Source organism: Balaenoptera ricei, chromosome 14, assembly GCF_028023285.1.
Source record: "Balaenoptera ricei isolate mBalRic1 chromosome 14, mBalRic1.hap2, whole genome shotgun sequence".
Lineage (NCBI taxonomy): Eukaryota > Metazoa > Chordata > Mammalia > Artiodactyla > Balaenopteridae > Balaenoptera > Balaenoptera ricei.
Genome location: NC_082652.1, coordinates 50,488,669 through 50,515,369, shown reverse-complemented (window position 1 = coordinate 50,515,369; position 26,701 = coordinate 50,488,669). Strand labels below are relative to the sequence as shown.

The 26,701-nt window shown below is 41.8% G+C and overlaps 1 protein-coding gene across 2 annotated transcripts in view; it reads right to left on the bottom strand.

The window, feature by feature from the left end:
• The window catches only part of MAPRE2 (microtubule associated protein RP/EB family member 2), a 162,624-nt gene extending 140,074 nt beyond the window's left edge, over positions 1-22,550 (bottom strand). The window contains exon 1 of one of the 2 annotated variants that reach the window (XM_059894415.1): positions 22,484-22,550. Coding sequence is in view for 1 of the 2 variants with exons in the window: in XM_059894414.1 (XP_059750397.1) it covers positions 20,984-21,007 (24 nt within the window). In the remaining variant the exon portion in view is untranslated. Of the gene's footprint in view, positions 1-20,983; positions 21,111-22,483 lie in introns of those variants that run through there. The other variant, XM_059894414.1, reaches the window with a different exon arrangement.
• Between the last annotated feature and the right edge of the window lie 4,151 nt (positions 22,551-26,701).

Genomic DNA, 26,701 nt, shown 5'->3' with positions numbered 1-26,701 from the left:
ATTGGATATGGTACAACGCATTCCTTGCCTTAAGAAAGGCAGATTACAAATGACCCATATTGTATATAAAAGGGCTTTTGAAAAATTGTAGCTGGCTGATAAAGGGATTTTGGTGGGATATATTAAGAATGCTAATGATGTTATAAACTTCTTATGGTCGTGTGATTTGGGCTTCTATAAAAATAAAAGAGAATCCCAAGAGACTATTTTATAATTAAATAAAAATTCAGTTCTTTTCATACAAACTGGGCCTAACCCTCTCTTCTAGAATACTCCTTGATTCATCTGCTACTACCTATAGAAGTAGACAGATTGACCTTTCTATTCTAGAATAGTCATAGTGTTAATGTATAAAAGAAATTTTTAAAAATGACATGAGACAAACTACATATGAGAAATACCACATTCACTGTACTTCTGTGAAATATTTTTGATAACTCTTTTTCACTTATCCTTTTATCCATTTTAAATCAGATATCCTTGAAAATAGAGTAGTTGGAATAGAAGAATGTCTCCTTTGCTCATAAGTATGATTGATAATGAAATGTAGCAGAATGTTCATGAAGCAGGAAAGCAGCACAGAGGATGGTATCAGATTCACTTAGAGTCCAGGGTTCGAGTTTATTGCTCAGATCATACTGAAAACTGGAACCCTGCTTTACACGTGTCCTGTTTGTAGTTTGTTATTCCTTTGACCACCCAAAGAAGGAACGCAGTAACATGTTAAAAGTGTAAAAAGGGTAATATGAAATCTAAATAAGACTTTGGCAATGGCAAGATGGTTGCTAAGATCTCCCTCAGAAGATGGATAATCATTGTCTAACTTGTGCGGAAATCTTTTCAAACTCTAACATTTTCAGCAGAGTCTGTTAGAAGTCTTGGTAAGTGGACAGAACTTGTTAAAATGTGCAGGAATGTTTGCATAGCCTTTGCCCATGAGTTTTCTGTTTGAGCCATGTGGTCCCTAGAATGCTGATCTGGCAACAACTAACACTGCTCGTGGGATCCCAGCTGTGGGGTTTGGTTTACAGAGGAGTCCACTTACAAACAGTTTGGGGGCTGTCTTAGTAACTAGATTCCTTGATGGAGAAAGTCATGCTGAATTCCACTCACCTGGGAAATAACCTAGTGACGTTCTAGAGCAGAAGCTAATTTTCTTCATAATTGTTTTTTCCCTAACCAATCTACTATGGGCAATAAATCCAGGTAAAATATCCAACTTGAAAATATAGTTGGACTATTTGCAGATGATGATATGATACACAGAGAATCCTAAAGATGTTACCAGAAAACTACTAGAGCTAATCAATGAATTTGGTAAAGTAGCAGGATACAAAATTAATGCACAGAAATCTCTTGCATTCCTATACACCAATGATGAAAAATCTGAAAAAGAAATTAAGGAAACACTTCCATTTACCATTGCAACAAAAAGAATAAAATACCTAGGAATAAACCTACCTAAGGAAACAAAAGACCTGTATGCAGAAAACTATAAGACACTGATGAAAGAAATTAAAGACGATACAGACGGAGAGATATACCATGTTCTTGGATTGGAAGAATCAACATTGTGAAAATGACCATATTGCCCAAAGCAATCTACAGATTCAATGCAATCCCTATCAAACTACCACTGGCATTTTTCACAGAACTACAACAAAAAATTTCACAATTTGTATGGAAACACAAAAGACCCCGAATAGCGAAAGCAATCTTGAGAAAGAAAAACGGAGCTTTAGGAATCAGGCTCCCTGACTTCAGACTATACTACAAAGCTACAGTAATCAAGACAGTACGGTACTGGCACAAAAACAGAAAGATAGATCAATGGAACAGGATAGAAAGCCCAGAGATAAATCCATGCACATATGGTCACCTTATCTTTGATAAAGGAGGCAAAAATATACAATGGAGAAAAGACAGTCTCTTCAATAAGTGGTGCTGGGAAAACTGGACAGCTACATGTAAAAGAATGAAATTAGAATACTCTCTAACACTGTATACAAAAAAGAAACTCAAAATGGGTTAAAGACCTAAATGTAAGGCCAGACACTATAAAACTCTTAGAGGAAAACATAGGCAGAACACTCTATGACATAAATCACAGCAAGATCCTTTTTGACCCACCTACTAGGGAAATGGAAATAAAAACAAAAATAAACAAATGGGACCTAATGAAACTTAAAAGCTTTTGCACAGCAAAGGAAACCATAAACAAGATGAAAAGGCAATCCTCAGAATGGGAGAAAATATTTGCCAGTGAAGCAACTGACAAAGGATTAATCTCCAAAATACATAAACAGCTCAAGCAGCTCAATATTAAAAAACAAAAAAACCCAATCCAAAAATGGGCAGAAGACCTAAAGAGACATTTCTCCAAAGAAGATATACAGATTGCCAACAAACACATGAAAAGATGCTCAATATCACTAATCATTAGAGAAATGCAAATCAAAAGTACAATCAGGTATCACCTCACACTGGTCCAGGATGGCCATCATCAAAAAATCTACTAACAATAAATGTTGGAGAGGTTGTGGAGAAAAAGGGAACCCTCTTGCACTGTTGGTGGGAATGTAAACTGATACAGCCACTATGGAGAACAGTATGGAGGTTCCTCAAAAAACTAAAAATAGAACTACCATATGACACAGCAATCCCACTACTGGGCATATACCCTGAGAAAACCATAATTCAAAAAGAGTCATGCACCACAACGTTCATTGCAGCTCTATTTACAATAGCCAGGACATGGAAGCAACCTAAGTGTCCATCAACAGATGAATGGATAAAGAAGATGTGGCACATATATACAATGGAATATTACTCAGCCATAAAAAGAAACGAAATTAGGTTATTTGTAGTGAGGTGGATGGACCTAGAGTCTGTCATACAGAGTGAAGTAAGTCAGAAAGAGAAAAACAAATACCATATGCTAACACATATATATGGAATCTAAAAAAAAATAAATGTTATGAAGAACCTAGGGGCAGGAAAGGAATAAAGACACAGATGTAGAGAATGGACTTGAGGACACAGGGGGTCATGGGTGGAGGGTAAGCTGGGATGAAGTGAGAGAGTGGCGTGGACATATATACACTACCAAATGTAAAATAGCTAGCTAGTGGGAAGCAGCTGCATAGCACAGGGAGATCAGCTCGTTGCTTTGTGACCACCTAGAGGGGTGGGATAGGGAGGGTGGGAGGGAGATGCAAGAGGGAGGGGATATGGGGATATATGTATACATATAGCTGATTCACTTTGTTATACAGCAGAAACTAACACAACATTGTTAAACAATTATACTCCAATAAAGATGTTAAAAAATAAAGGGGAATAATAATAATAAAAATATATATAGTCGGTTCCAGGAAAATACAATATGGTTCCAGGACCATCCATGGATACCAAAATCCACAGATGCTCAAGTCCCTTATACAAAATGGTGCAGTTGGCCTTCCGTATCTGCAGGTTCTGCATCCGTGGATTCAATCAACCGTGTATTGAATTTGATCCAGAGGGCTGACTATTCCTTAAAGCCTTTTCTTTTCTTTTCATAGTTATACATGTCTATAGCTCTTAATTTTGCAAGATTCTTTCACATATACCAGGGGTCTCCAACCCCCGGGCTGCAGACTGCTACCAGTCTGCGGCCTGCTAGGAACCGGGCGGTACAGCAGGAGGTGAGCGGCGGGTGAGCAAGCGAAGCTTCATCTGCCGCTCCCCATGGCTCACATTACCGCCTGAACCAAGCACCCCCGCCCCGTGGAAAAACTGTCTTCCATGAAACCGGTCCCTGGTGCCAAAAAGGTTGGGGACCACTGACATATACCATCTCACGTAGATCTTGAAATCATAATTCTTCTACTGCTAGAGGTTCACTCTGCTTGCTTTTTGGCTAGCTGCTTTTCTCTCCTTTGCATCTTTCCTTAGGAACCCTCATCTGGTACTAAGTTGCCGAGCCAAACTTCTAATTCAGAGTTTTTTCATTATTGTCTCCCTCCCTCACCACCTGCCCACAGGGAGGTTTTAAAGACATTTTCTGTGCCATACTACCCCCTACCCTAAAGAAATTAAATACAAAGGAATAGGATTTTGTTAGGGTTGTGTTTTGGAGGGCCACAGTCCATTCTAATACCCAATTTTCATCCCGTTGACATTGCATGCTCTGATTCAGTTGAGCAAACATCCATTATGGAGCATCTCCTAAGTGCCAGGGCTGTGCTGAGAGGTAGGGATACTTTGTCAGTTACAAAAAAAAAAAAAAAAAAAATTTTTTTTTGCATAAGCCGAGAAAAAAAAAGAGGACCACTGATCCCATTCTTCAGGTGAAGAAACTGAGGCTCAGTGAGCTTGTGTGTTGTAGGAGATCACACAGCTAGTAAAGGACAGAGCTGGGATCCAAACTCTGGTCTTCTGGTTCCAAATCGCATGCTTTCCTATAAATCCATTCTGACCCATTCTACCTTTTCCTTCTCTTACGTGAGGCTTCCTTTGCATATTGTTTTAAAATTCAATTTCATATATTTGAAGCAACAGGGCACCAAGTATTGACCATCTTAAAGTTTTTCTTTCCACATGAAGTTCCTATTCATTCCTTTGCTCAACATTTATTGAGCACATAACAACAGCTACGACTTACACACAGCAAGTATGCATCAGGTGCTGCACTACGTATGTCACGTGCATCAGCTCATTTACTCCCAATAACCCTATGAGGGGTGCTATTTTTATTCCTATCTTACAGGTACATGAACTGAGGTTTGTGGCGGGGCTGGGATTCAAACTCAGATTTGTGGATTTCAGAGCTGGAGCTCTTGAGTGCCACCTATACACCTATTTTATCCCAGGCATTATGCAAGATGCTGAGGCTCTAATACACAGTGCAGCCCACAAGGCACTTACAGACACAATAATTATATCATGGGGCTGTGAATGCAATGATATTGACAGGGAGAATGGAACAAAGGGGAAAAACGTATGACTGCTGTCCTCTTGGATATCATGTAGAGTTTGAGTTTTTCAAGAGTCACCTGGAAATCCTGTTAAAGTTCAGATTATGTTTTGATAGATCTTGGGTAAGGTCTGAGAGGCTACCTTTCTAAAAACTTCTAGGTGATGTTGATGCTGCTGATCTGGGGACCACACTTTAAGTTGCAAGGCAGGTGGTCTCTCTACTTCTGAGCTCTTTTCACAATCTGCTGGGTGGTAATCTAACCTGTGCTTAGTCAGATGGGCCACTCCGTCTATTTCAACTGGGATCATCTGAACAACTTACAGCTCAGACCTTGTTATCCAGGACAGATCAAAGCAAAATTGAAGAGGTAAATTCCATCCTTGGGGTACCTCATCATTTTCCTCTTGCTTCTCCTCTCTCTTCACATCCCTAATCTCCCAGTGGTCATGTACACATCCAGAGTTTTAGGTCCTTAGAGAAAGCTCTCTCCTTTCCAAGATGATACATACTTAATTGAATAACGAATCTGTGTAAATGGGTTAGAGTGTGATAATAGCAAACATTTGTTATTTCTTCTCTGCTGATCTGAACGGCTGGTTCTGAATCTTGTTACTTGAGCATTCTCAGTGAAGCCACTGTTAGTTTTCTCTTGTGTAGACCATTGATTCAGATGAAGCCACCGCACATACATCCAGTGTGCTGGAGAGTCACGATGACGCTCGGATGACCTGCCAAACACTGGCAAAAGTATACAAGGAGCTAAAAACTTCACTTTGCAAACACTAAAGATCTCCACAACACTACAGTGTACTTGGACCATCATTCTGCCTCAAAGTGTCAGGTTCAAAGTGATTTTTTTAAAAAATGTCTTTATTGGGGTATAACTGCTTTACAATGTTGTGTTACAAAGTGACTTTTGAGATTGCCAGCACTCTCTAACAACACTCCTGGACAAATCAGGGCCTTGCTAGCTGCACTTGCATTTTCAAACTGAGGGAAAAGAAGTGACCATCAAGGCCTGAGTATCGGGAGACTTCATTTGTGGTCAACTGTGTACTAAAAATGGATTTGTCAACCAATTTTTTTGAAACCCTATGCATCTTTCCGTGGGAAATACAAAGAGGCTAGAGGTTAAGATGTTGTTATAACTCAGTATCTTGATGGGTTAAAGGGACCACTGAGGGCTACTCAGAGAATCCGACTATCATTTGTAAACCTGCCTGGTAGAAGGAACATTGGACCTGGGATAACATTCCCTGAGGTTGAGGTTTTCCCAACTGTGTGGCGTTGGGCATGCCATTTAAACTCTGGGCCCTAATTTTTATGGTTTTCTGTAAAGTGCAGCTACTGAGAATGTTGCTGCTATGCGTAAAAATTCTTTAGCAACTGTAAATTTCTAGGTAAATGGAAAATACTTATGTTTATCATTATTACTGTTAAATAACTGAATTTGAATACATATCCCTCATCAACTGGGTCTGAGTATTAATTAGATTGTCAGGAAATATCAAAATAAAATCGACTCTAGGGAAACCGAATAGCTTCAACAGAATGGGAGAGAAAGCCTGAATGAAAGGGATCTTGTAGACGTGGCCTCGATGAACGGGACCCGAAGGAATCCTTTCAGCAGGACCCTTACTGGCCCTTCTGAAACCTATTTCGCTGCCTTTTTTGGAGGGGGCTGTAAGTCCGTGACCTCAGCAAACCCCACATTTTGACTATCACCTCTCTAAGGTTGGCAGCCAAGGAAAAAACAGCAAAAAACAAAACTTTATCTTTTGACCCCAAGTGGAACTTTTCTTGTAGAACCCTAGCTCATAAGACTGTTGGAGGGGTTTCAGGCTTTGTAGATATCACTTCATTTCATGCAGTGTTTAATAGTCTCATTTCTTTCAAGTCTTTTGGATCCTGAGAGGCTTATTTTTCTGCCTTCTTGTTGCTCCCCACCCCACAAAGTCCTTCCTCTCTGCTGCTTGAGGGGACTGCCAAGGCCGAGCTGTTAGCTGAGCCTTAAGGTAGGAAAAGTCTCCATGCCTCAGTTTTTCATCTAGAAAAATAATGGGATTTAAATGAGGTGACTGCCAAGGCTATGTGTGGCTCTAAAAATAGAGTTGACCCTTGAACAAGGTGGGGATTAATCCGAGTATAACTTACAGTTGGCCCTCTGTATCCAAGGCTCCTCTACATCCAAGGAGTCAACCAGCCAGGGACCATGCAGTACCGTAGTATTTACTGTTGCAAAATCTCCAAGTATAAGTGGACCCATGCAGTTCAAACCCACATTGTTCAAGGGTCGACTGTACTTGGCATAATGAAGGGTCAATCCAACTTGGCATAATGAAAAGCACACAGAGAGTTAGGTACCGATGTTGTGAGACCACCTCTGCCAGAACACACTGATGATGCCAGACCTCCAAGATGGGTGGAACACACCTGCTGTGTTTATTCCCACCAGGAGTGGGAAGGCATCCTAGGGCCGTGTCTCCAGAGCCCGGCATGCAGTGACACTATGGCCCGGTCAGGGGAAGGCTTTGTTCATCATAAACCCCTCCTCAAGCACCATGTGGCATTAATGATGGTACCAGGGCCATAAAACAACAGTGGCAATGATTTTTCCCTCTGGCCACAAATGTTGACGTTTGGTCTTCCTACATTTTCTAGCACACAACTGCAGTCTTATAAAAGGGAACGACCGTTGTACCACGGGGTGCAGGCTTTTTTGTCTTTGCCTGTATCTGGAGGCAGCACAATACAACTCAATGCTAGACTGAGTCTGTGGCTCTGCTTTACCCACGTTCTCCCTTCCCTCTAACAGGATGTGATTATATGACATCTCCATATCTCAGCCCAAGCTGATTGGTGGAGACGACCCAATGTCAATTACCACATGCACAGGGAAAAGTGAGCGCAGGAGGGTTTCTGAGTGGATGCTTTATAAAATGCGTCTGCTCTGCTAGAAATCCCATTGCTTTCCTATTTTGACGAGCTGCAATGGCATTCTCTGCATGTTAAGCGGAAGTTTGAATCTTACCACTGCATCTGCCTGTTACGACTTAACTCGATCATTCGATGTGCTAGTGGACTATCAAAACTGTTTTCCTCATGTTTTGAACAATGTGTAGATTCTCCAGAGGAAAAAGAAAATACAGTCCTCAGTGCATTTTCTAGGGTATTGTATTCTAAGAAAGCTGGATTAACAACAACCTTTCAGAGCACTGGGATATCTTGTGGGGAAAGGATAAGTTAAAGACAAGAGCCCCTCTTTACTGATGAGTCGGGGCCACAGGTGAGTTGAGCTGTTTTGCATTACCCTTTAAGCAGAACTGGGACGAGAACCAGGTCCTTTGACAATCAGTTTAAACTGACTTATTGTTAATAATAAAAATAAGGACGAAGTTATGCCTAACTTGCAAAGATTTTAAGAGAAGATCCTTGTTTGAATAGGAGGTTAGAGACCACCATTGTTTTGGTCTTAACTCAGGTTTACTTTTCTTTTGAATATTTTGGTAGCTGTTGCTGCTGCTTCTTTGTTTATCATCTTTCTGGTTCTTCATATCTGGAATAATTTTAACTTACTCCTTTAATGTTTTAATATCTAGAGCCTCTACTCATGATCATTAGTAACAAACATTTGTATCGTTTTTTGGATAGAGGAATCAAGGTGTAAAATTCTCTCAACCAAATTCATACAAAATTATTAACATAATCAAGGTCCAAGGTTAGTCACAAGGTTATTTAACATTTTAAAACAAACCCCTCAACTGTGAAAAACAAACAAAAAATGCACATAGCTTTCAGAATCCAAGAGCAACCCTTAAAACACCACCAAGCCTCACAAGGATATGTTAAAAATCGCTTTCCTCTGGGATGGGCCACAACTCCTACAGGAAGATATGACTCAAATGGACTTAGGCTTGATGTTACAACATATAGAACACATGATTGTTCTACCCATGCTGCATGTCTCACCTGCGTCAGATTACTCAACAAGGTACACTCTGAAGGCATCAAATGACTTACAAACCCCACCCAAGGTCCAAAGTCTGGGCAAATTACCATGAATAGTATCATCACAGACACTCAGGTAAGCAGTTTGGAACAGAAAGACAACCTCATACACTCTTCCACAAGGGATAAACCTAACTCAGATTCACCATTCCTCTGGAGTTGGTGTCCATGGTGATGCCTAAGTACAGGGCTAGACTCCCAAGGGGGGCGGGGCAAGCCACACATTCTTTTTTTTTTTTTTTTAATAAATTTATTTATTTTTGGCTGCATTGGGTCTTTGTTTCTGCACGCGGGCTTTTCTCTAGTTGTGGCGAGCGGGGGCTACTCTTTGTTGTGGTGCACAACGCTTCAGTAGTTGTGGCACACGGGCTCAGTAGTTGTGGCTCACAGGATCTAGAGCACAGGCTCAGTAGTTGTGGCACACAGGCTCAGCAGTTGTGGTTCACAGGATCTAGAGCACAGGCTCAGTAGCTGTGGTGCACAAGCTTAATTGCTCTGTGGCATGTGGGATATTCCTGGACCAGGGCTCGAACCCGTGTCCCCTGCATTGGCAGGTGGATTCTTAACTACTGCTCCACCAGGGAAGTCCCACACATTCTTGGACATAATTATACTCCTTGTGGTCTGTGTGGCTAATTGTGAGAGCTGTTGGTAAGCAGTACCAGGAGCCTCTCGTTCCTTTCAAATATGACGAACAATAGCCCTGCAGGACAGATGTTTCTTGTTTCTGGGTACAGTTTGATTCCAAAGCCTTAATCAGTCTCCTGCTACTTCAAAACAGCAGCCTCCAGGGCTGAGCCTCCCTCCATCAGATTGACCATCCCCAAGTTCACGAAACACTCCTTCCACAATGAAAAGACTTAGTGGTTCATGAATACAGTGAAAGCTCCCCATGGTTCAGGTGTTGCTTAGTTTGAATGTGAGTTTAGAAACATCAGTATAGATGTACCTGCACTTTGTCTACAATTTAAAAACAAACATTTGAAAAGAAAAATCCCCAGGGTAGCAGTTTAGTTTTGCTCTGAATGTAGGGGGTGGATGAAATTTGTCATAGATGAGATGCAGGATGGGGGGGAAAAGTCCAACCTGAGATTTTTTTTTTTTTTTTTTTTGGCTGCACCTCGCGGCATGCAGAACTTCCCCCACCAGGGATCCAACCCGCGCCCCCTGCAGAGGAAGCACGGAGTCCTAACCCCTGGACTACCAGGGAAGCCCCATCCCGAGATTTTTATAGATTAAAAATTGTGATTTTTTTTTTAAATGGAAAAGCAACCAATGGTATGATTCAAGACAAAACTATTGTAACATCTGTCAGAATTAGAAGTTGTTTTGCAGCATTCCACTATCTATCATTTCTATCACCTACTAGTGTTCCGTATCTTTTCCCGTCAGATAACCAGTATCTCTGTGTCTCGCTAGACACTTACCCAAACCTGCCAGCTGCTCCACCTTCACGCCGAGTGTAAAGCGCGATTCCTCTCAGAGGTGTTGGTGTTGAATAGATATTAATATTTTAAGTAAAAGAAATAAAGTTCCAGCAGTGGACTTTCAGAAATTACTTGCAGACAGAGAATCATCCCCCACCCCGTAAGTTTTCCATAATAAAGACTGCAACAAATGGGACCCCCGAACTGCAGGCCAATGGCCAAGAGAGCCCTACCTGAGTACCCCATTTCCCAGCAGGAAGAAAAACTTACTTCTGCATTGCTTCATCTACGAAAGCAGTGGTGTTGGAAAACGATGAAACAATTCCAAATATAAAACTCTTACACGTCAAGTGCCGCACCAGGACCCGGGGATGTGGCAATGAATGCGCATCCATCACCATCTCCAACCAGTTTATGTGCTGGGGAGGCCCACACGGGGGGAATTAAAGGGCAACCACAAGGATCCACCTAACTTGTCCTGGATGGGTGGACCAGTGGGAGGTGGTGGGAAGCAATGGTTAGGAGGTTAGGAAAGACTTTGCAGAACAATGTTTCTCAAATTTAATCCACAACAATGACACCTGTGGACCTTATTAAAGGAAAGATTCTGATGGAGAATGTCTGGGGTGGAGCCTGAGCTTGGGCATTTATAAGATACTCCACTGGTCCCTGGAGAACACTTCGAGGGGTGGGGACCTAAAAGGATTAACACCTGTGGTAAGACAAAGGCTGGAAAAGGCATCCCAGGCAGTTTGAACTCACATTCAAACTAAGCAACACCTGAACCATGGGCAGCTTTCACTGTATTCATGAACCACTAAGTCTTTTCATTGTGGAAGGAGTGTTTCGTGAACTTGGGGATGGACAATCTGATGGAGGGAGGCGAAATATGGTTGAATGCGAACACAGACAATAAGAGCTTTACACAAAAATAAAAATAGATTTGTGATAGTTGCATGAAGGTTGTAAGATGAGGAGTGCTTCCCCTCACGCCCCTCCCTCATTTTCTTCAGACCCTCACTAATGAATTTGTTTCTGTAATGAATTTGTTATGTAATGAATTTATTAAAACAACAACAAAACAAATGAGTTTCTCCTCCATGGGCTGCGGGGGGTGGGTAGAATTCTGCACTGGGGTTCCTTTAACAAAATGACCAGGCAGCTTCTTCCAATCTTGGATTATGTGATTGTTTGACACCAAGCTACTTAGTAACTGATTACAACAATTATATAGCGATGTGCTTATGATGGCAACATAAAAACGTGTTTTCAAAGGAATAATAATTTATTTTAATCCCACAAGGACTCAAAGGCAAAGAATATACAAATCAATTTTCACTGCAAAGTAAAGGAGCTGTTACAGTGGAGGATTACTGGACTGAATGTCAATATTATGACATAGTATGAGTGTGTTTCATGTTTGGTAATTGCAATCATTGTTGCTTTTGTTGTGGTCATCCATGTACAATGCTTGATGTCAGTCTATTTATCTCTTGTTAAAATAAAATACAGTGTGTGTGTGTGAAAAAAAAAAAAAAAAAAGCAAGCAACCTCACACAATGGTGGGTGAGCTACCCCACTGCCCTTGGCTTCAGTTTTTCCATCAGTGAAATGGAGATAGCATCACAAAAGATTCTTGTGAGGGTTAAATGGGATGATGAATGCAAGAAACCAGTACTTAACAAATGACGGCTCTCTTTCTCCTTCCTCAGGCTTGAGGTCATCCTTAACTAGGCTTCTGAGACCCTGGCTCAGTCTCACCAGCCCTCCAGCTTTGCCTAATTTGGCCGCAGCAACAGTCTGGCAACCTCAGGAGGGTATAGTCTAATTTCTGAAATAATGAAAAGCCTCAAGACACATTTACTCCCTAAATAAAATCCACAGTTTAAATTATAAACAAGAACAAAACAAATTAAGAATGTTGGTAACTAAGTGAGAGCAATTTCATATGCTAAACTTGACAAAATAATTACAAAGCTACTACCCAGTAAAAAAAAAAAAAAAAAAAGAATAGTGAAGGAATTCCCTGGTGGTCCAGTGGTTAGGACTTGGTGTTGCTTGGCTGAAAAAAAAAATAGAATAGTGGAAAACTTACTGATATTGAAAACAAACTTATGGTCACTAAAGGGGAAATGTGGAGGGAAGGGTTAAACTGGGAGACTGGGATTAACATATACACACTACTATATATAAAATAGATAACTAGTAAGAACCTACTGTATAGCACAGGGAACTCTACTCAATATTCTGTGATAACTTACATGAGAAAAGAATCTAAAAAAGAATGAATATATATACATATAACTGAGTCACTTTGCTGTACACCTGAAACTAATACAACATTGTAAATCAACTATACTCCAATAAAATTTTGAGAGAAAAAAAAAAAGATGTACAAAGGATAAAAACAGTCTTAATCTGGTAAGACTGATACCTACTGCATAATTTGTGTCACTAATATTAAAAGCCAACTGTAGTCTGAACGTGCTATAGTAGTATTTATTCAATAAGATATCTGTGGTTAGTTAAGTATCCTAACATTATTGAGACCAATATCACAGATGCATTCTCACATGAGAGAATTAGCTCCAATATTTTAGCCAACTCAGATGAGCTACATAACAACTATTTGTCAGTGACAAAAAAGAACTAAACAAGAGGATACGTCCGGATCAGAAGAAAGTAATCCCTGTTTTTAAAAAAAATAATATTTAGGGTTTCCCTGGTGGCGCAGGGGTTGAGAATCTGCCTGCCAATGCAGGGGACACGGGTTCGAGCCCTGGTCTGGGAAGATCCCACATGCTGCGGAGCAACTAGGCCCGTGAGCCACAACTACTGAGCCTGCGCGTCTGGAGCCTGTGCTCCGCAACAAGAGAGGCCGCGATAATGAGAGGCCCGCGCACCGCGATGAAGAGTGGCCCCCGCTTGCCACAACTAGAGAAAGCCCTCGCACAGAAACGAAGACCCAACACAACCAAAAATAAATAAATAAAATTAAAAAAAAAAAAAATAAAAAATAAAAAAATAAAAAAATAAAAAAAATAACATTTAAAATAAAATATTCCATATTAAATTTTTATGAACTTCTCATATCTTCATAAGTAAAGATAACTATTTTAGTAAAAATAAATAGGAAGTAACCTAAGAAATACATAGTAACCTTTCAAATAAATAAACAGTGATTGGAAATTAAAAAAAAAAAAAGTTAGTTAAAAATACTGAAATGTGTTTTTATAACCCATTAGTAAATTTTTCCTGGGAAAAAAAATGCAGGAGGAATTGTATGGAATTCTGGCAGGAAAAGGCCTTGTGTCATTTGACTTCACAGAGCCATGAGTGGTACCCTGATGAGGAATTCATTGCTTGGTTCCCTAGGACACGTCGCTGTCCCCAGCCAGGAGGAGAACCTTAAGTTTCTGAGGCGAAGAAGGGAGAGTTGTGCTGGCCATGGACATCAAGGTGCATGTCTATGAGACATGTGCTCGATGGTTCCATAGATGGCACCGTTAAAATTACCACCACCTTTCTTCCAAATCAGGCGTGTCGTAGGAAACCACATCATGTAATATTTAGTCAACTGCCAGCCGTGTCTGAAGCAGGTCACTAAACAAATCATATGACCACATCACCATACACGACACAGTCATCACGAAAACCCACACATAAAATTATCTAATTTGATCCTTACGAGAATCTTGTGGGGCTTCCCTGGTGGCGCAGTGGTTAAGAATCCACCTGCCAATGCAGGCGACATGGGTTCGATCCCTGGTCCGGGAAGATCCCACATGCCGCGGAGCAACTAAGCCTGTGCCTCACAACTACTGAGCCTGCGCTCTAGAGCCCGCGAGCCACAACTACTGAGCCCGCGAGCCACAACTACTGAAGCCCACACGCCTAGAGCCCATGCTCTGCAACAAGAGAAGCCACCACAATAAGAAGCCCATGCACCGCAACGAAGAGTAGTCCTCGCTCGCCACAACTAGAGAAAGCCCGCGTGCAGCAACGAAGACCCAAGGCAGCCAAAAATAAATAAATAAATTTATATATAAAAAAAAGAATCTTGTGAGACAATTTCAGACCCCACAGTCTCTATTTGACAGATGAGGAACAGTTTGAGGGATGGTGATGAAGGATGTTAAGGTCTCCAAAATCACCCAGTTCCATCAGCTGCAGAACTGGTTATAAACATCAGGCCTTATGATGTTCTTGCTCCAACATCCAGAATTCTTTCTACGATACAACCCTATAACTTCTAAAAAACAAGCAGGCAAGCATAGAGAAGGGAGGTTTTTGAACTCAAAAGGGATTAAGATCTATGGGACCTTTTAAATTACTTTTTAAAACTTAGAATTTCATAAGTGTAGTTTGGAATTTGCCATAGGTCCAAACTGTATGTCCTTTGTTCAGTTTTAGAGGAACCTAGGGATACCATGAATGTGTGGTGTTGGATTATAAATATTCTTATGTAAGTTGCAATAAATGAAGTAAAAAAGCACAAAAAAGATTTATTGGTGATTTGAGGGCCAGGAACTATTTGCCACCTAATTCATTCAAGGACAACCCAGAATGTTTTAATAGGCTGTTGAATTAGTTCTAGTGAGAGTCTTTTTTAAACTTACATTTGTCTTATTTTATTACATATGCTCATTATGAAACGATATTAGAAATGGTCATTTAGAATTTTCATATGAATAAAACAGAAATACAATAATTGCCTATCTTGAAGATATTTGATCAAAATAAACCATTCCTTCCTGTGTGTTAAAAGAAACAGTTTGTTAAGGATTATTGCAACGTGATATTAAACATAAAGACTAATTTATGGTGAAAAAGTGGATCCTTTAGCTCAGGGCTTCTCAAACTTTAATGTGTATACGAATGACTTATGGATCTTGTTAAAGTGAAGATTCTGATTGAGAAGGTCTGGGGTGGAGCCCAAAATTCTGCATTTCAAGGCATCCCAGGCAATGCTGAGGCTACAGGTCCCAGGACCTCACTTGACTAGCAAGGCGTCACTGGAATCACCTGAGATTGAACTTCAATCAACAATGTCCTGGGGACATGGTTGATGGGTTTCTCATGTTACCCCACTTGAGCTAACAATTTACCCATTAAAGTATCTACTTTATTAAAAGGTCTGTGAAAGAATAGAAAGTACCTTAAGATATCTTACAAATAAAAAATTGCTAATTTTCGAGATCTGGCTTTACTTTTTATTTCCCTTCTTATTTAAGCAAAATGTGCGGAAAACTTCCGATAATGGCTTGATTTTTCTCTTTAGTAGGTGAAGGCAGCTCAGATATTTTATTACCCCAGAAATAGAGTCTCGGATCAGATATTTTACAGACCAGGAAAGCTAGTCATTTTGAGATTATGAGATAAAAGTAGGATTGTAAAATTTAGCGAAAACAAAAATAAAACAAAACTTCAATCAACCACCATCAAAAAGATGGGATGACCAGTTAAATTTGAAATTTAGATGAAAGATAAATTTTTTCAGTATGAGAATACCCCATGCAATGTATGGGACATACTTATACTAAAAAAAAAAAATCATTGTTAATCTGAAATTCAGATTTAACTGGGCGTCCTGTGTTTTATGCAGCAACCATTGCTAAAAACATATCCTAGATTCTAACTTACATTTAGGTGTTAAGGGAGCAGATGCTGGGATGAAGAATTAACAGACCCACTGACAGTGTTGCTTAAACATTCCAACTGCACAGGGAATTGCTTTCTGGACTTGGCAATACCACATGGAGCACTTGGTTATTACTGCTGTTGATTTATGGAAATTCCTTTTAAGAGATTTGTGCCCAAAAGACCACACTTAAAAAAAATCATGATAGAGGGCAAGCTGGAAGTGAAGCTAACAGGAGTCTTATATCAATAGCTCCCTTTCTGGGGAAGGACCAGGTGGTGCAAAGCAGGAAAGTGTTTCTTCTAGTTGCCTGTCTTTTCCACTTCTGGAGAACTGAAGATTCTCAGTGGGAAAATGGAGATAGTGGTTTCTTACACTCATGAGAAGTTCTTAATACATCACATTTTGGCAGGTTGGTTAGATTTAACATTATCTTTGAAGGAAGGAAAGTGTAAGGTGATTGCAGGCACTCTCTCCCTTCTTGCTTATCAGTTGCTGAAAGCCGACTTTACCAGCTTTTAAAGACGGTAATTTAGTCCTCTGATTTCACTTTTAAGTATGACAGCCAATAAAAAGTTTCAGATAGTTAAGCAAAAAAAAAAAACAGGAATTACCTCATTTTCCAGCTGCCTTTTCTTGCTTATTTTCCCTTCTACTGACTTCAAATACCAATAGTCATTCCTGCCATGATGTTTATAATTAACTCTAAGTTAGAACCAAGGTTTGTGGGTTAGCAAAATGCTTTTGAGTGTTTTGCCCCTGCTTAAGCAATTGACAGTTATGAATTCCCTATTCTGGTAAAAATATAGTCAATCCAATTAGTTCCTAATTTTAGGAACTACTTTGGAGAGAACTATGAGTGATATATGTATGGCAGACACTATATCAAACAAAACGTATTTCGTAAAAATTTAGGGAAATCTAAATGACGATTAGGGTGGAAAGTTAATTTTACCTGGACTAGTTCCTTACCTAGTCAGCACAGGAGTTAGACAATCTGTCTTGTGTTATCCCCCTCCTCCCCTTCCCCAATTACTCCATCAGGAACACTAGTGGGTTAAGTTACCTTGGAAGTTAGTTACCTACAAGCCATTACTACCAACAGTCCTAGGATGGGATTAAATACTTACAATTTGTTTTTGTTTTCAGAAATGATTTACCTGACCTCAGGCACCTCAAAATTTACATTACTTATAATGCAATGTTTGATTTTTTTGGTCTCTAAATTGCAGGTGTACTGATTCTGGAAGGGATGAAGAGGACAAAAATTATATATAACCCTTAAAATTGCTCTATTAATCTAAGTGAAACTCACTTGCAAATAGCCTGTGGCATTAACAAGTCATCAAAAAGAGGAAGTTCTCTTAACTGAAGGAAATTTTATGAGAGGCAACACTTACAGTAAAAAATTAAGACAAGTTCCTATCAATGTAGTTGTCCTTTCAAATATTCCTTCTAGAATCTTAAGACTAATTTGTCCAGCCTTTAGCAGAAGCCATATAATTTGAATTTCTGGATCATAATCTGATCTGTTTTTGAATTTAGAAATTTCAAACTAAATTGTCCATGGCATACTGTCAGCCTTTAGTGATATAAGTGACTATATGTATATCTGCTTATTACCTAATGATCATTGCCTTTGTAAGTAGCAAGCAATTTACCTTAAATGTATACTTTAGAAGAGTGGTGCTATTTCCCAAAGCAGCAAGTTTCCACATCATGTTTTAAGTGTATGAAGTGACAGTCAATGAAAAACATCTAAATCTGAATAGATCCTCAAATTATGCATTAATATACTAAACCAAATAAGAATACAAATGCCCTCCTAGGGTGGAGGAAAAGGAAGTTTCTACGGCTAAAGAATTGAGGCAAGTGTGACCATGGGCTTGTTGTCAAGGGTATGTTTTCCTATTTTCTAGAGCTCTGGAAACGGTGATGTAGCTCAATGTAAGTTAGTATTGCACTGTTTGGGCTGTTTAGGTTCAGAAGTTTTACGGCTGACCACATCACTAAAATTCACATATTATTTAGAAATGTACTGCTTTTGCAAATATGCTCAACAGGGGAATAAATACACAGAAAAGGGGAATTTGAAACTAAACTATCTTTGGAGATTAGTTGCCCTATGTTTGGAAACAAAATTTTTCCCCTTCTCTAAAGGCGAAAAACACTGAAAAAATACCAAGGTTTTCAGCGAGCAAATTCTCATTTAAAACGGAAGTATACTGAGTTGGAATAAACCCAGGGTCTGCAAACCTTGACTGTAAATATTCCGTAAATATTTCAGGTGTTGTGGCCCATACATTGAGAGTGTATGGCTCCAGATTTCTCCCCACTTTGAAGATCATTTAATTTCTGGACCTGTGCTATTTGGCACTTGGGAATACTATCTACCCAGCTGTGTTTAGGCCCTGATAGGTTAATAAGATCAACGGGCTGTATAAATTTAAAGTAATAAGACTGGGTGGTTCTCATCTGTTCTCAAAAACTTCAGAGCTTCTAAAGTTGAGGCGATACCCTTTCTTTGTACCTCGCCCTCTTGGCCCACTTGTAAATATCACAGAGCTAGTTTTGTACTATCCTCTCATGAACAGTTTCTGATTAATCTGAATTAGTCCCATTTTTCTAGACTATGTTTCAGCCTTTCAGTATCTTACACCTTCCCTAAAACGAGCTGAAATTTCAGAAGTGCATTCCCAGAGAATTTTCTCAGCTACACAGAAATGAGAACGGGTTCATTTACATCATTTTGGCTTTCGGAAATTCTTATTAACATTTATTTTTGCTGGTATCCAGCAAGCAATACATCCAAATTTCCATTTTTAAATATGCTGGATATTTAAATACATTTGTGCTATTTTTAATGTAGGTAGAAGACAATAAAAGCTGTCTAACTATTAATCTGCCATTTATCCTACTCCGAAATAACTCTCCTAGCTTAATTAGTTCCTTTTGGAAAAAATACGTGTTTTTTCCATAATAATGGGTAGAGAGTGAAATTTTCATGAAGTGAATCTTGGGTCCATGAGAGTGTAGTTAAGTATTATAACAATTATTAATTATTCTCAGGATGCTAAATTGTTTTATGTAAAAATGTAAGCAAACAAATGAGCTACCATTTTATGGCTCTTAAGAACTGTAACAGAACTTTGGCTCCTACATATCCAGAATGTCTGTCTTGGAATAAAATAAAAATGAATGTACTCAGGATGCTTTGCTTATAAATATTCTCCCCACCTTCTGATAATGTTCAGTACAAACACAAAAGGCCCGTGCTCTGTGCTATAGGGGCTGTAGACATTAAAGGCCCCTTCTAGATAACAGAATACCAAGCAGGGTACATAGGTGTTATGAGGGGTTCAACTAAAGTTCAACAGCTGATGATATTGAATGCTTGCTATGTGCTAGGCATGGTTGTTCCCCCTTAAAGAAACTGAGAATGCAGAAGAAAGCATTTAGGCAAGAGAGTTATGATGATACAAAGAATAATGAGGAAAAGAGAGAGATAACTGAAGTTAATAGTAATAAAAATAAGTATTTCATAAACTGTGTACATCTATAAATAGGCTATCTTATTAGGATCATGCCTTGAGAATGATTTTTTTTTTAAAGTAAGAAACCTTTGGTTAATAACATAAGATTCCTCATAAAATGTTAGATGTAACCATTTCTATTTAAATAAATCCTTTAATTTACCTCTGAATGTGTAATCAAACAGTTATTTGACTTTTTTGTATTCAAAATTTGTTTTGCAGATTCATCCTCTCTGTCTCGCATAATTGAAATAACCCAAACCACTTTCCAACATTTTTTTTTTTTCCTACATGCCTCCCACCAAGGAAATTACAAGACGTCTATCTAGTTGGCTTTGTGTCTCCTCTTCTAACAGGAGCTTTACACCAAGCGGGTAGGATAGGGTGCTGGAAAAGGGAGCGGCTCAAACAAGCAGACAGATCGTGATCAGATATTCAAAAGTGCTTTCAAAGGAGTGGAGTAGTGGGTGTCAATAAGCTACTCCATGTAATTACTTCCTATTCTCGGGATCCGCCTTTGAGTGCAGGCTTCTGACTCACCAGGCTGCTCCAAGTTAGTTTCTGCTGGGTTTCCCCACTACCTGCTACACGTGAATCACCTCTGGAATGAAGTTTCTACGTATCCTTAACAACCGTGCAGAAACCAGGCACTGACAGTGAACTTCGATCTTTCTACTAGGGTAGATCTTCGATCTTTCTACCAGACCTTAGGCTGAGAGGGTGAAAAATGATGTGGCAGGTACCACCGCCAGCCAAGCTGCCAGGTGACAGTCCCCCCCGACCCCAGGCATTCGTAAGCAGCACTCCAGTTTCAGCGTGGTTTTCCCCACCCACCCAGGTAGTTAAACTGGCATTTTGTCTTGCAGCTTGCAGCTGTCGGCCACTGAACTCTGCCCTTGCCTCACTGGTTCTCAAATTTGGCTGCACAGTGGAATCACCTGGAGATTAACACACACACACACACATACACACACACACACACACACACACACACACACACACACACACACACCCACAACACAACAACCCCAAACCTGTCATCTCAAAACAGTCTAATTTAAATGGGTTGGGATGACATACGGACATCAGGATTTTTCAAAGTTCCCCAGGCAGCAAAATTTGGGAAACTTTGCGTTGAAGAAGCATTGTTCTTCCCATGCAAGTGAAACTTGCCAGTTGAGCTTACCTAACGACCACTCGGTGGGCTCCCAAACCCCCTATCTTGGAGACCTACTGACAACCCCTAACCGGTATCTTAATTAATTTGGCAGCAAAGAACGCTAGCAAAGCAAGGGTCATTTCCAGAATGGAAGGTTGGCAAGGACCCCTGCCCGCCGCCCCCCCCCTTGCTAATAACTAAGCTAAATTTAGTGCTTAAGCGAAGTATCTCAAACGTTGCTATTCTTTCGGTTACCTTTTGATCTCTGTTCTGTTTCATTCCACAGTGTCTTGTTCAGCAAAGTTGGAAGGCTCGGGTCCTTCAGATTAGAAGCAGGTGCTGCGTCAAACCTCAATCGAGAGGGGACTGCACTCTTCACCTCGCTGGGACCGAACCGCCGCGTCGCAGTGCGGCCCCCAGGGCAGATACTATGCTAATCAAGAAAGTTCTTCCGTCTCCTCGCGGGCGGGCGGGTGCAGGTTTGAACACTTAACCCTTGATTTTACGTGACTGCACTACAGTGCGTTTAATGACCTCCTCTTGCCTAGCGGGTCTGGACCACATTCCATGTTTTTGGAAAAGAAGAGGATGTGCGCAAGAGATGGAGAAACCCGCAGGGAGGGTACAGCAGTGTTGGCTGGTGCCCGGGTGAAGGGACGGCTGATGTTTGGAATATTAATTACTCCACGCGCTACTGGCCCAGCGAGGACTAGCAGAAGGGGGCTGGGGGTTAAGACAAAGGCTCCTCCTGATCAAATGGCTGCAGCGCCCCTGCCTCCGAGGTTACAGCTCTGCCCTCTGCACTGGGCGGCCCTTGGCACGGGACTGGCAAACTGACTCAAGGGGGTGACCTAGTCCACTGGCCCTTTCGGGGTCTGAAAGTCTCATGACCGAGCGCTCCGGGTTCAGAGGGGAGGGTCTTTCCGTGCCCACGCTTCCTGCCCGCCCTTCGTGGGATTTCTGGTCACGGCCCAGCCCTTTGAAGGGTGAACTGAAGAATTTCTTATGCAAACAGAATGGGGAGTCGCGGAGTAGCTCCCGCCCTGAGCGCAGGGTGCCCCTTGCAGAAAACCACTTGAGATCAGAATAATAACCCGCTCTCTTTCCCACCCATCCGGCTCCCGCGTCCCGGGCGCCGGGAGCACAAGCGAGAGCCGGAGTCGGAATGCAGAGGTGGGGCTGGTCTTCGCTGGAGAAGCCCTGGGGGCGGCAGCTGGGCTGGGGGGGTCCAAGGTTTGATCCCCAGCCTGCTGTCGCCCGTGCGCTGCACTTCCTGGTCTGCCCCGAAGCGCACAGCCCCTGCCAGCGCCCCTAGTTCTCAGTCCCCGCGCCCCAACTCTGTCGCCTTGAGGTCCGCGCGCTACGGGCGCGCACTCGCAAGACCCCCTCCTTCTCCAGCGCCAAGAGTCCTGGCCAGCTCGGCTCTCACCCCCCGAGCCGGTCCACTTTGCCTCTGCCAGCGTGGCAGCCCTGATTCCCTCCCCTTTCCCGGGGTGCGCAGCTCTGGGGCCCCGAAGGAGGGATGCGGCCCGTAGGAGCGCGGCGGGTGCACACCCGGGGGCCGCGGCGCCGACCCCTGCACAACTTCTTGCTGGGCTTGTAGACCCCCGGTCCCGCCGGCTGAGCAACGGGCTGACTGCAGCCCCCCGGCGGCGGAAGGAGGCGCGGCCAGCGTCTGCCCTGGGAGGGACTGCGCCAGGACTGGGGGTGTCCGGGTGCGCCAGGGCGGTACCGCTTTAAATGCACTTGACTCACCTGCTCCGGCGCCGTCGCCTCCTTCCTCTACTGACAGCTGGGGGCTTTGTTTTCTCCACCCACCCGGCCGGTCGCGCTCCGCCCCCTCCGCCACACGTGACTCGCCGTCTGCCACCGCCGCCGCCCAGCGGGGCCACTCGTGAGAGCCCGGCCAGGGCCACCCCTTCCCGGGGGGTGCGGGGTGCAGGTGGGGACCGCCGCCGCCGAGAGGCCTGGGCAGGTCCGAGGCGACCTGCCGGCGGGTCAGTCCCTAACGCTGATTAGGGTCCTAGGAAGCCAGGGTGAGTTGGTGACAAGGAATAAAGTGGCAGCCGGTGAAAGGAGCCGAACTGTTGGGCCCCAACCGAGAGGGAGGAGGCCGGCGCGGCTCAGAAAGGGGACTTAAGAGGCGACCCCACACCCTGAATTAAGTACCTGTAACTGGGGGCCTGCACACCAACCGGCTCGCATCTGCTTTTTACACCAAGTGTTTGTACTCATACCTGGGGAACAATGGATACTGCAGAGCAAACTAGTTTTGTCCTGAACATTATTAATTAAACTAGGCAATTCTAAGCTGAACAATATGATAAACAATGTAATAAATAATAGCAAGCTCTACTGAGGTTTGAAATCTGCTTGTTGGTGCTGGTTGATATTTGGATTCTATTTGGAAAATGGAATCAGGCTGGAGACGCTAACTCCAGATTACTGATGTGGGCACTTGTCCATTTGGAAGAGCACGGAGTTTTAATGAAATGAATTGAGAAAATGTTCTGGCTTCAGGACCCAGCTCCGTATCTGCTGCTTTTGGAAGTGGTCCTGACTGTTGCTGATCTCCAGTGTTTGAAACTGCAAGAACCTGTTGTCTGAATCCTTCCTTTTGCCCTTGGAGAACACACACATACCTTTGTTCTCCCCCAGATTGCAACTCAGGGGAAAGCTTGCCCCCATCTCCCCAGCATCCATTAAAGTGAAGTCTGCAGAGTGGAGTGACTTTGCTCTGTGCTTCCCAAACTTTAATGTGCAGAGGGATCACCTGGGGGCCTTGTTAAAACCAAATTCTGTTTGAGTGGGTCTGAGGTTGGACCTGAGAGTCTGTATTTTTGCAAACTCTTAGGTAACATCAGTGTTGCTGGTTTGAGGACCACACTTTGAGTAGCAAGGTTCAGAGCACCCTTTTGGCTTTGGCCAGCCTATTTTGAGTCATGACTGCACCACTTAATAGCTTTGTGACTTTAGGCATTTTCTTTTCTTCCTTCCTTCCTTCCTTCCTTCCTTCCTCCCTTCCTCCCTTCCTCCCTCCCTCCCTTCCTTTAAAAATATTTATTTATTTATTTGGCTGTGTCAGGTCTTAGTTGCGGCATGTGGGATCTTCATAGTGGCATTTGGGATCTTCAGTTGCGGCATGCAAACTCTTAGTTGCGGCATGCATGTGGGATCTAGTTCCCTGACCAGGGATGGAACCCGGGCCCCCTGCATTGGGAGCGCGGAGCCTTACCCACTGGACCACCAGGGAAGTCCCTAGGCAAGTTTCTTAACACTTAAGCCTCCACAGCTGTAAAATAGGGATGATCCAACTCAATCTTGAAGATTAAGTGAGAAAACCCATTTAAAGCACCTAGTGTAGTGCCTGGCACACAGACCTAGGGTTTAACAAGTGTTAGCTAATTAGCTCTTGGGGGCATCCTTGCGGGAGCAAAGCTGGCACAGAGTCCAACATACCAGCAGGGGGAGCAGTGTGTGAAATGGGCTCAGGGGATGAGGCAGCCTGCCCGAGGGTAAATACTCTATGCCCAAGGGCACCTAGCACCGGCCAGATGTGTAGAATAAATTTGTTAAATAAATGAACAACCATAATGCAGAGCAAATCACACATGTTTAAAAGTTCTTCTGTTTCTTCTGAAAAAACTCTAAATCTTGATAAATTAGTTCTGGGACACTGAATTAAAAAATCATTTTGCTTTTTATTACAGATAATGTCCAGTTGCCTGTCGGATAGGTAATCTATTTTAATCTCCGAGTGAGTAAATGGATTGTTACGGAGTAGTACACTTTTATCCTCATTAAAAACCTTGAAATTTCACTGGAGATGAATTTATTAATGAAGATATGGTATTCTTAGCTTTCAAAATGAATGGGTATTGTCACATAGTTCTCATATTTCCCTTCTTTGCTTCTCCTCTCTCTGCCACCCCCTCCCCATATCACTGTTTCCTAAGACTCTTTTCTTGGCTTTTTATTTTTCTCACTTTCTGCCATTTCCCTTGGAAATTTTATTTCTGTCTTATTTTCAACTTTCAAGTGTGTGGAGATTACTTCTGAATCTATACCCACATTCTTGACCCGTTTCCAAGCTCCATTTCTGGATTACCAATTACTTGCTAGGCATTTCCACTGATTTTCCCACTAGCCTAGGAGTTTCAGTGTGTTCTAAATTAAACTCCTCTCTCCTCTCATAAAATGGATACCTCCTCAGTAATAAATCAAGATGATTATTTGCATTGGAAAGCCCTCAGTGCTCATTCAGGGACCTGGCAGGGGTGTGGTTCACACAGTATGATTGTTCCAGCTACCTTCTTGCTGCTCCCAGATATTTCTGTGAGACTTTCTTCAATAATGACTGGGGCCAACTCATGTATAAACACAACTCACTGGTGTAACAGCCACATGTGCCGCTGTGGGCTGCTGCATAAATGGTGCAAGGTGAAGTGATCGGGTGGGAGACTGCATCCATCAGAGTAACCTAGATTATGCTGCTGTGACAAACACCACCAAAATCTCAGTGGCTTTGCTTCATATGACAAAAATTAATTTCCCACTCAATACAAAGTCTCCAGGGCAGCTCTCAGGGTGAATCATCATCTAGTCTGCTTCATTCCTGTGACCTCTCCATGAGCACCGTGGCAAGGGAAGAGAATATGGAAAACTGTGCACCAAACCTTAAATGCTTTCACCCAGTCAAAGGAAGGGGCATGGTCATTACCTAACTATAAGGGGGTATGTGCTCAGAAGGAATGGGGAAGTAGAAATCTTGGGGGGCATGAGTAGTGTCTACCATAGGAATCCATTCTACTACTACATAGGAGGGTTAGGGATAAAATTAAACTGAAAACAGTCTAGTTATAGTAGAGGGTGAGCGTAGATTACCAGTTTGAGAAAGCTGCCTGTGGAGCCTTTGGGAAAACAACATCATTGCTGTTATGATACAATATTGATATTATGTAGACAGACACTTATAAGGGAGAAATTCTGTCTCTCTGCCTGTCAGGGTCACCTTATGATTTAGTCAAGGTTAGTCTTTCCAGGAATTGATCATCCAAACTCTTCTGTCACACAAGAGCGGGGAAGTATCTTACATCTTGATTATACCCTGAGGAACACACCAACCATTAAATAAGTAAGCTTACATAGACACAAGCATATGTGCCGATTTTGCTGACTTTGTTGGTCATTCTCTACTTGAGGAATGAATGTGTATCTCAAGAAGGAAATATTTTAGCAGTTTCAAATTGTCCCATATTTCTCCTATGATTGAGACAAATTATGCCCTTGACAAAGAATGTTCTTGTCTTCAAGAGAATGTTGAAACGTAGCCCTGAGTATAAAAATCAGTCCATAGGCAAGGGGAAAAAAAAAATCACTCATCAATGTGAAAAAAATAAAATCATGGTTTTCAATAAGCTTTCGGGCTTCTTTCCCTAAAGAGCAGAGATTCTGTCAACTAAACTTGCTTCCTACATCTCCCAATGCTTCACGTGCCTAAAAAGTATAAAGCATTGATGAATGCTGTAAACTCTAAGATGCTATACAGATATAGGATATTATAATATGTTGTTGGGCACTAAAATAGTGCCTTTGATCACAACAATTTTATATTGTCTCTGTCCACATCCATCAGTGATACCCCCTTTGAAACATTTACCTCTCATAAAACAGTTCCCAAATAAACATTTTTATATAACATCAGTATCTTCCTAAGGCTATATTCTGAAAGCTTCAATCCCACATTTCCACAAATATCTAACATGGGAGATTAAAAAGGAGAGGCAGAGTTTATCAATTAATATTTTAAATTGTTTGCTCAAATCCTTTTCATTTTATCTGATTTATTTTTAACTCTGAGTCTTTGCTAAGCTGTAATAGTGCTCTAAGTATAAATCATAACCTCAAGAGATACGCTGCAGTGAATCACTTACAAATGTATCAGTAAGACCATGTAAGATGGAGATGGATGTG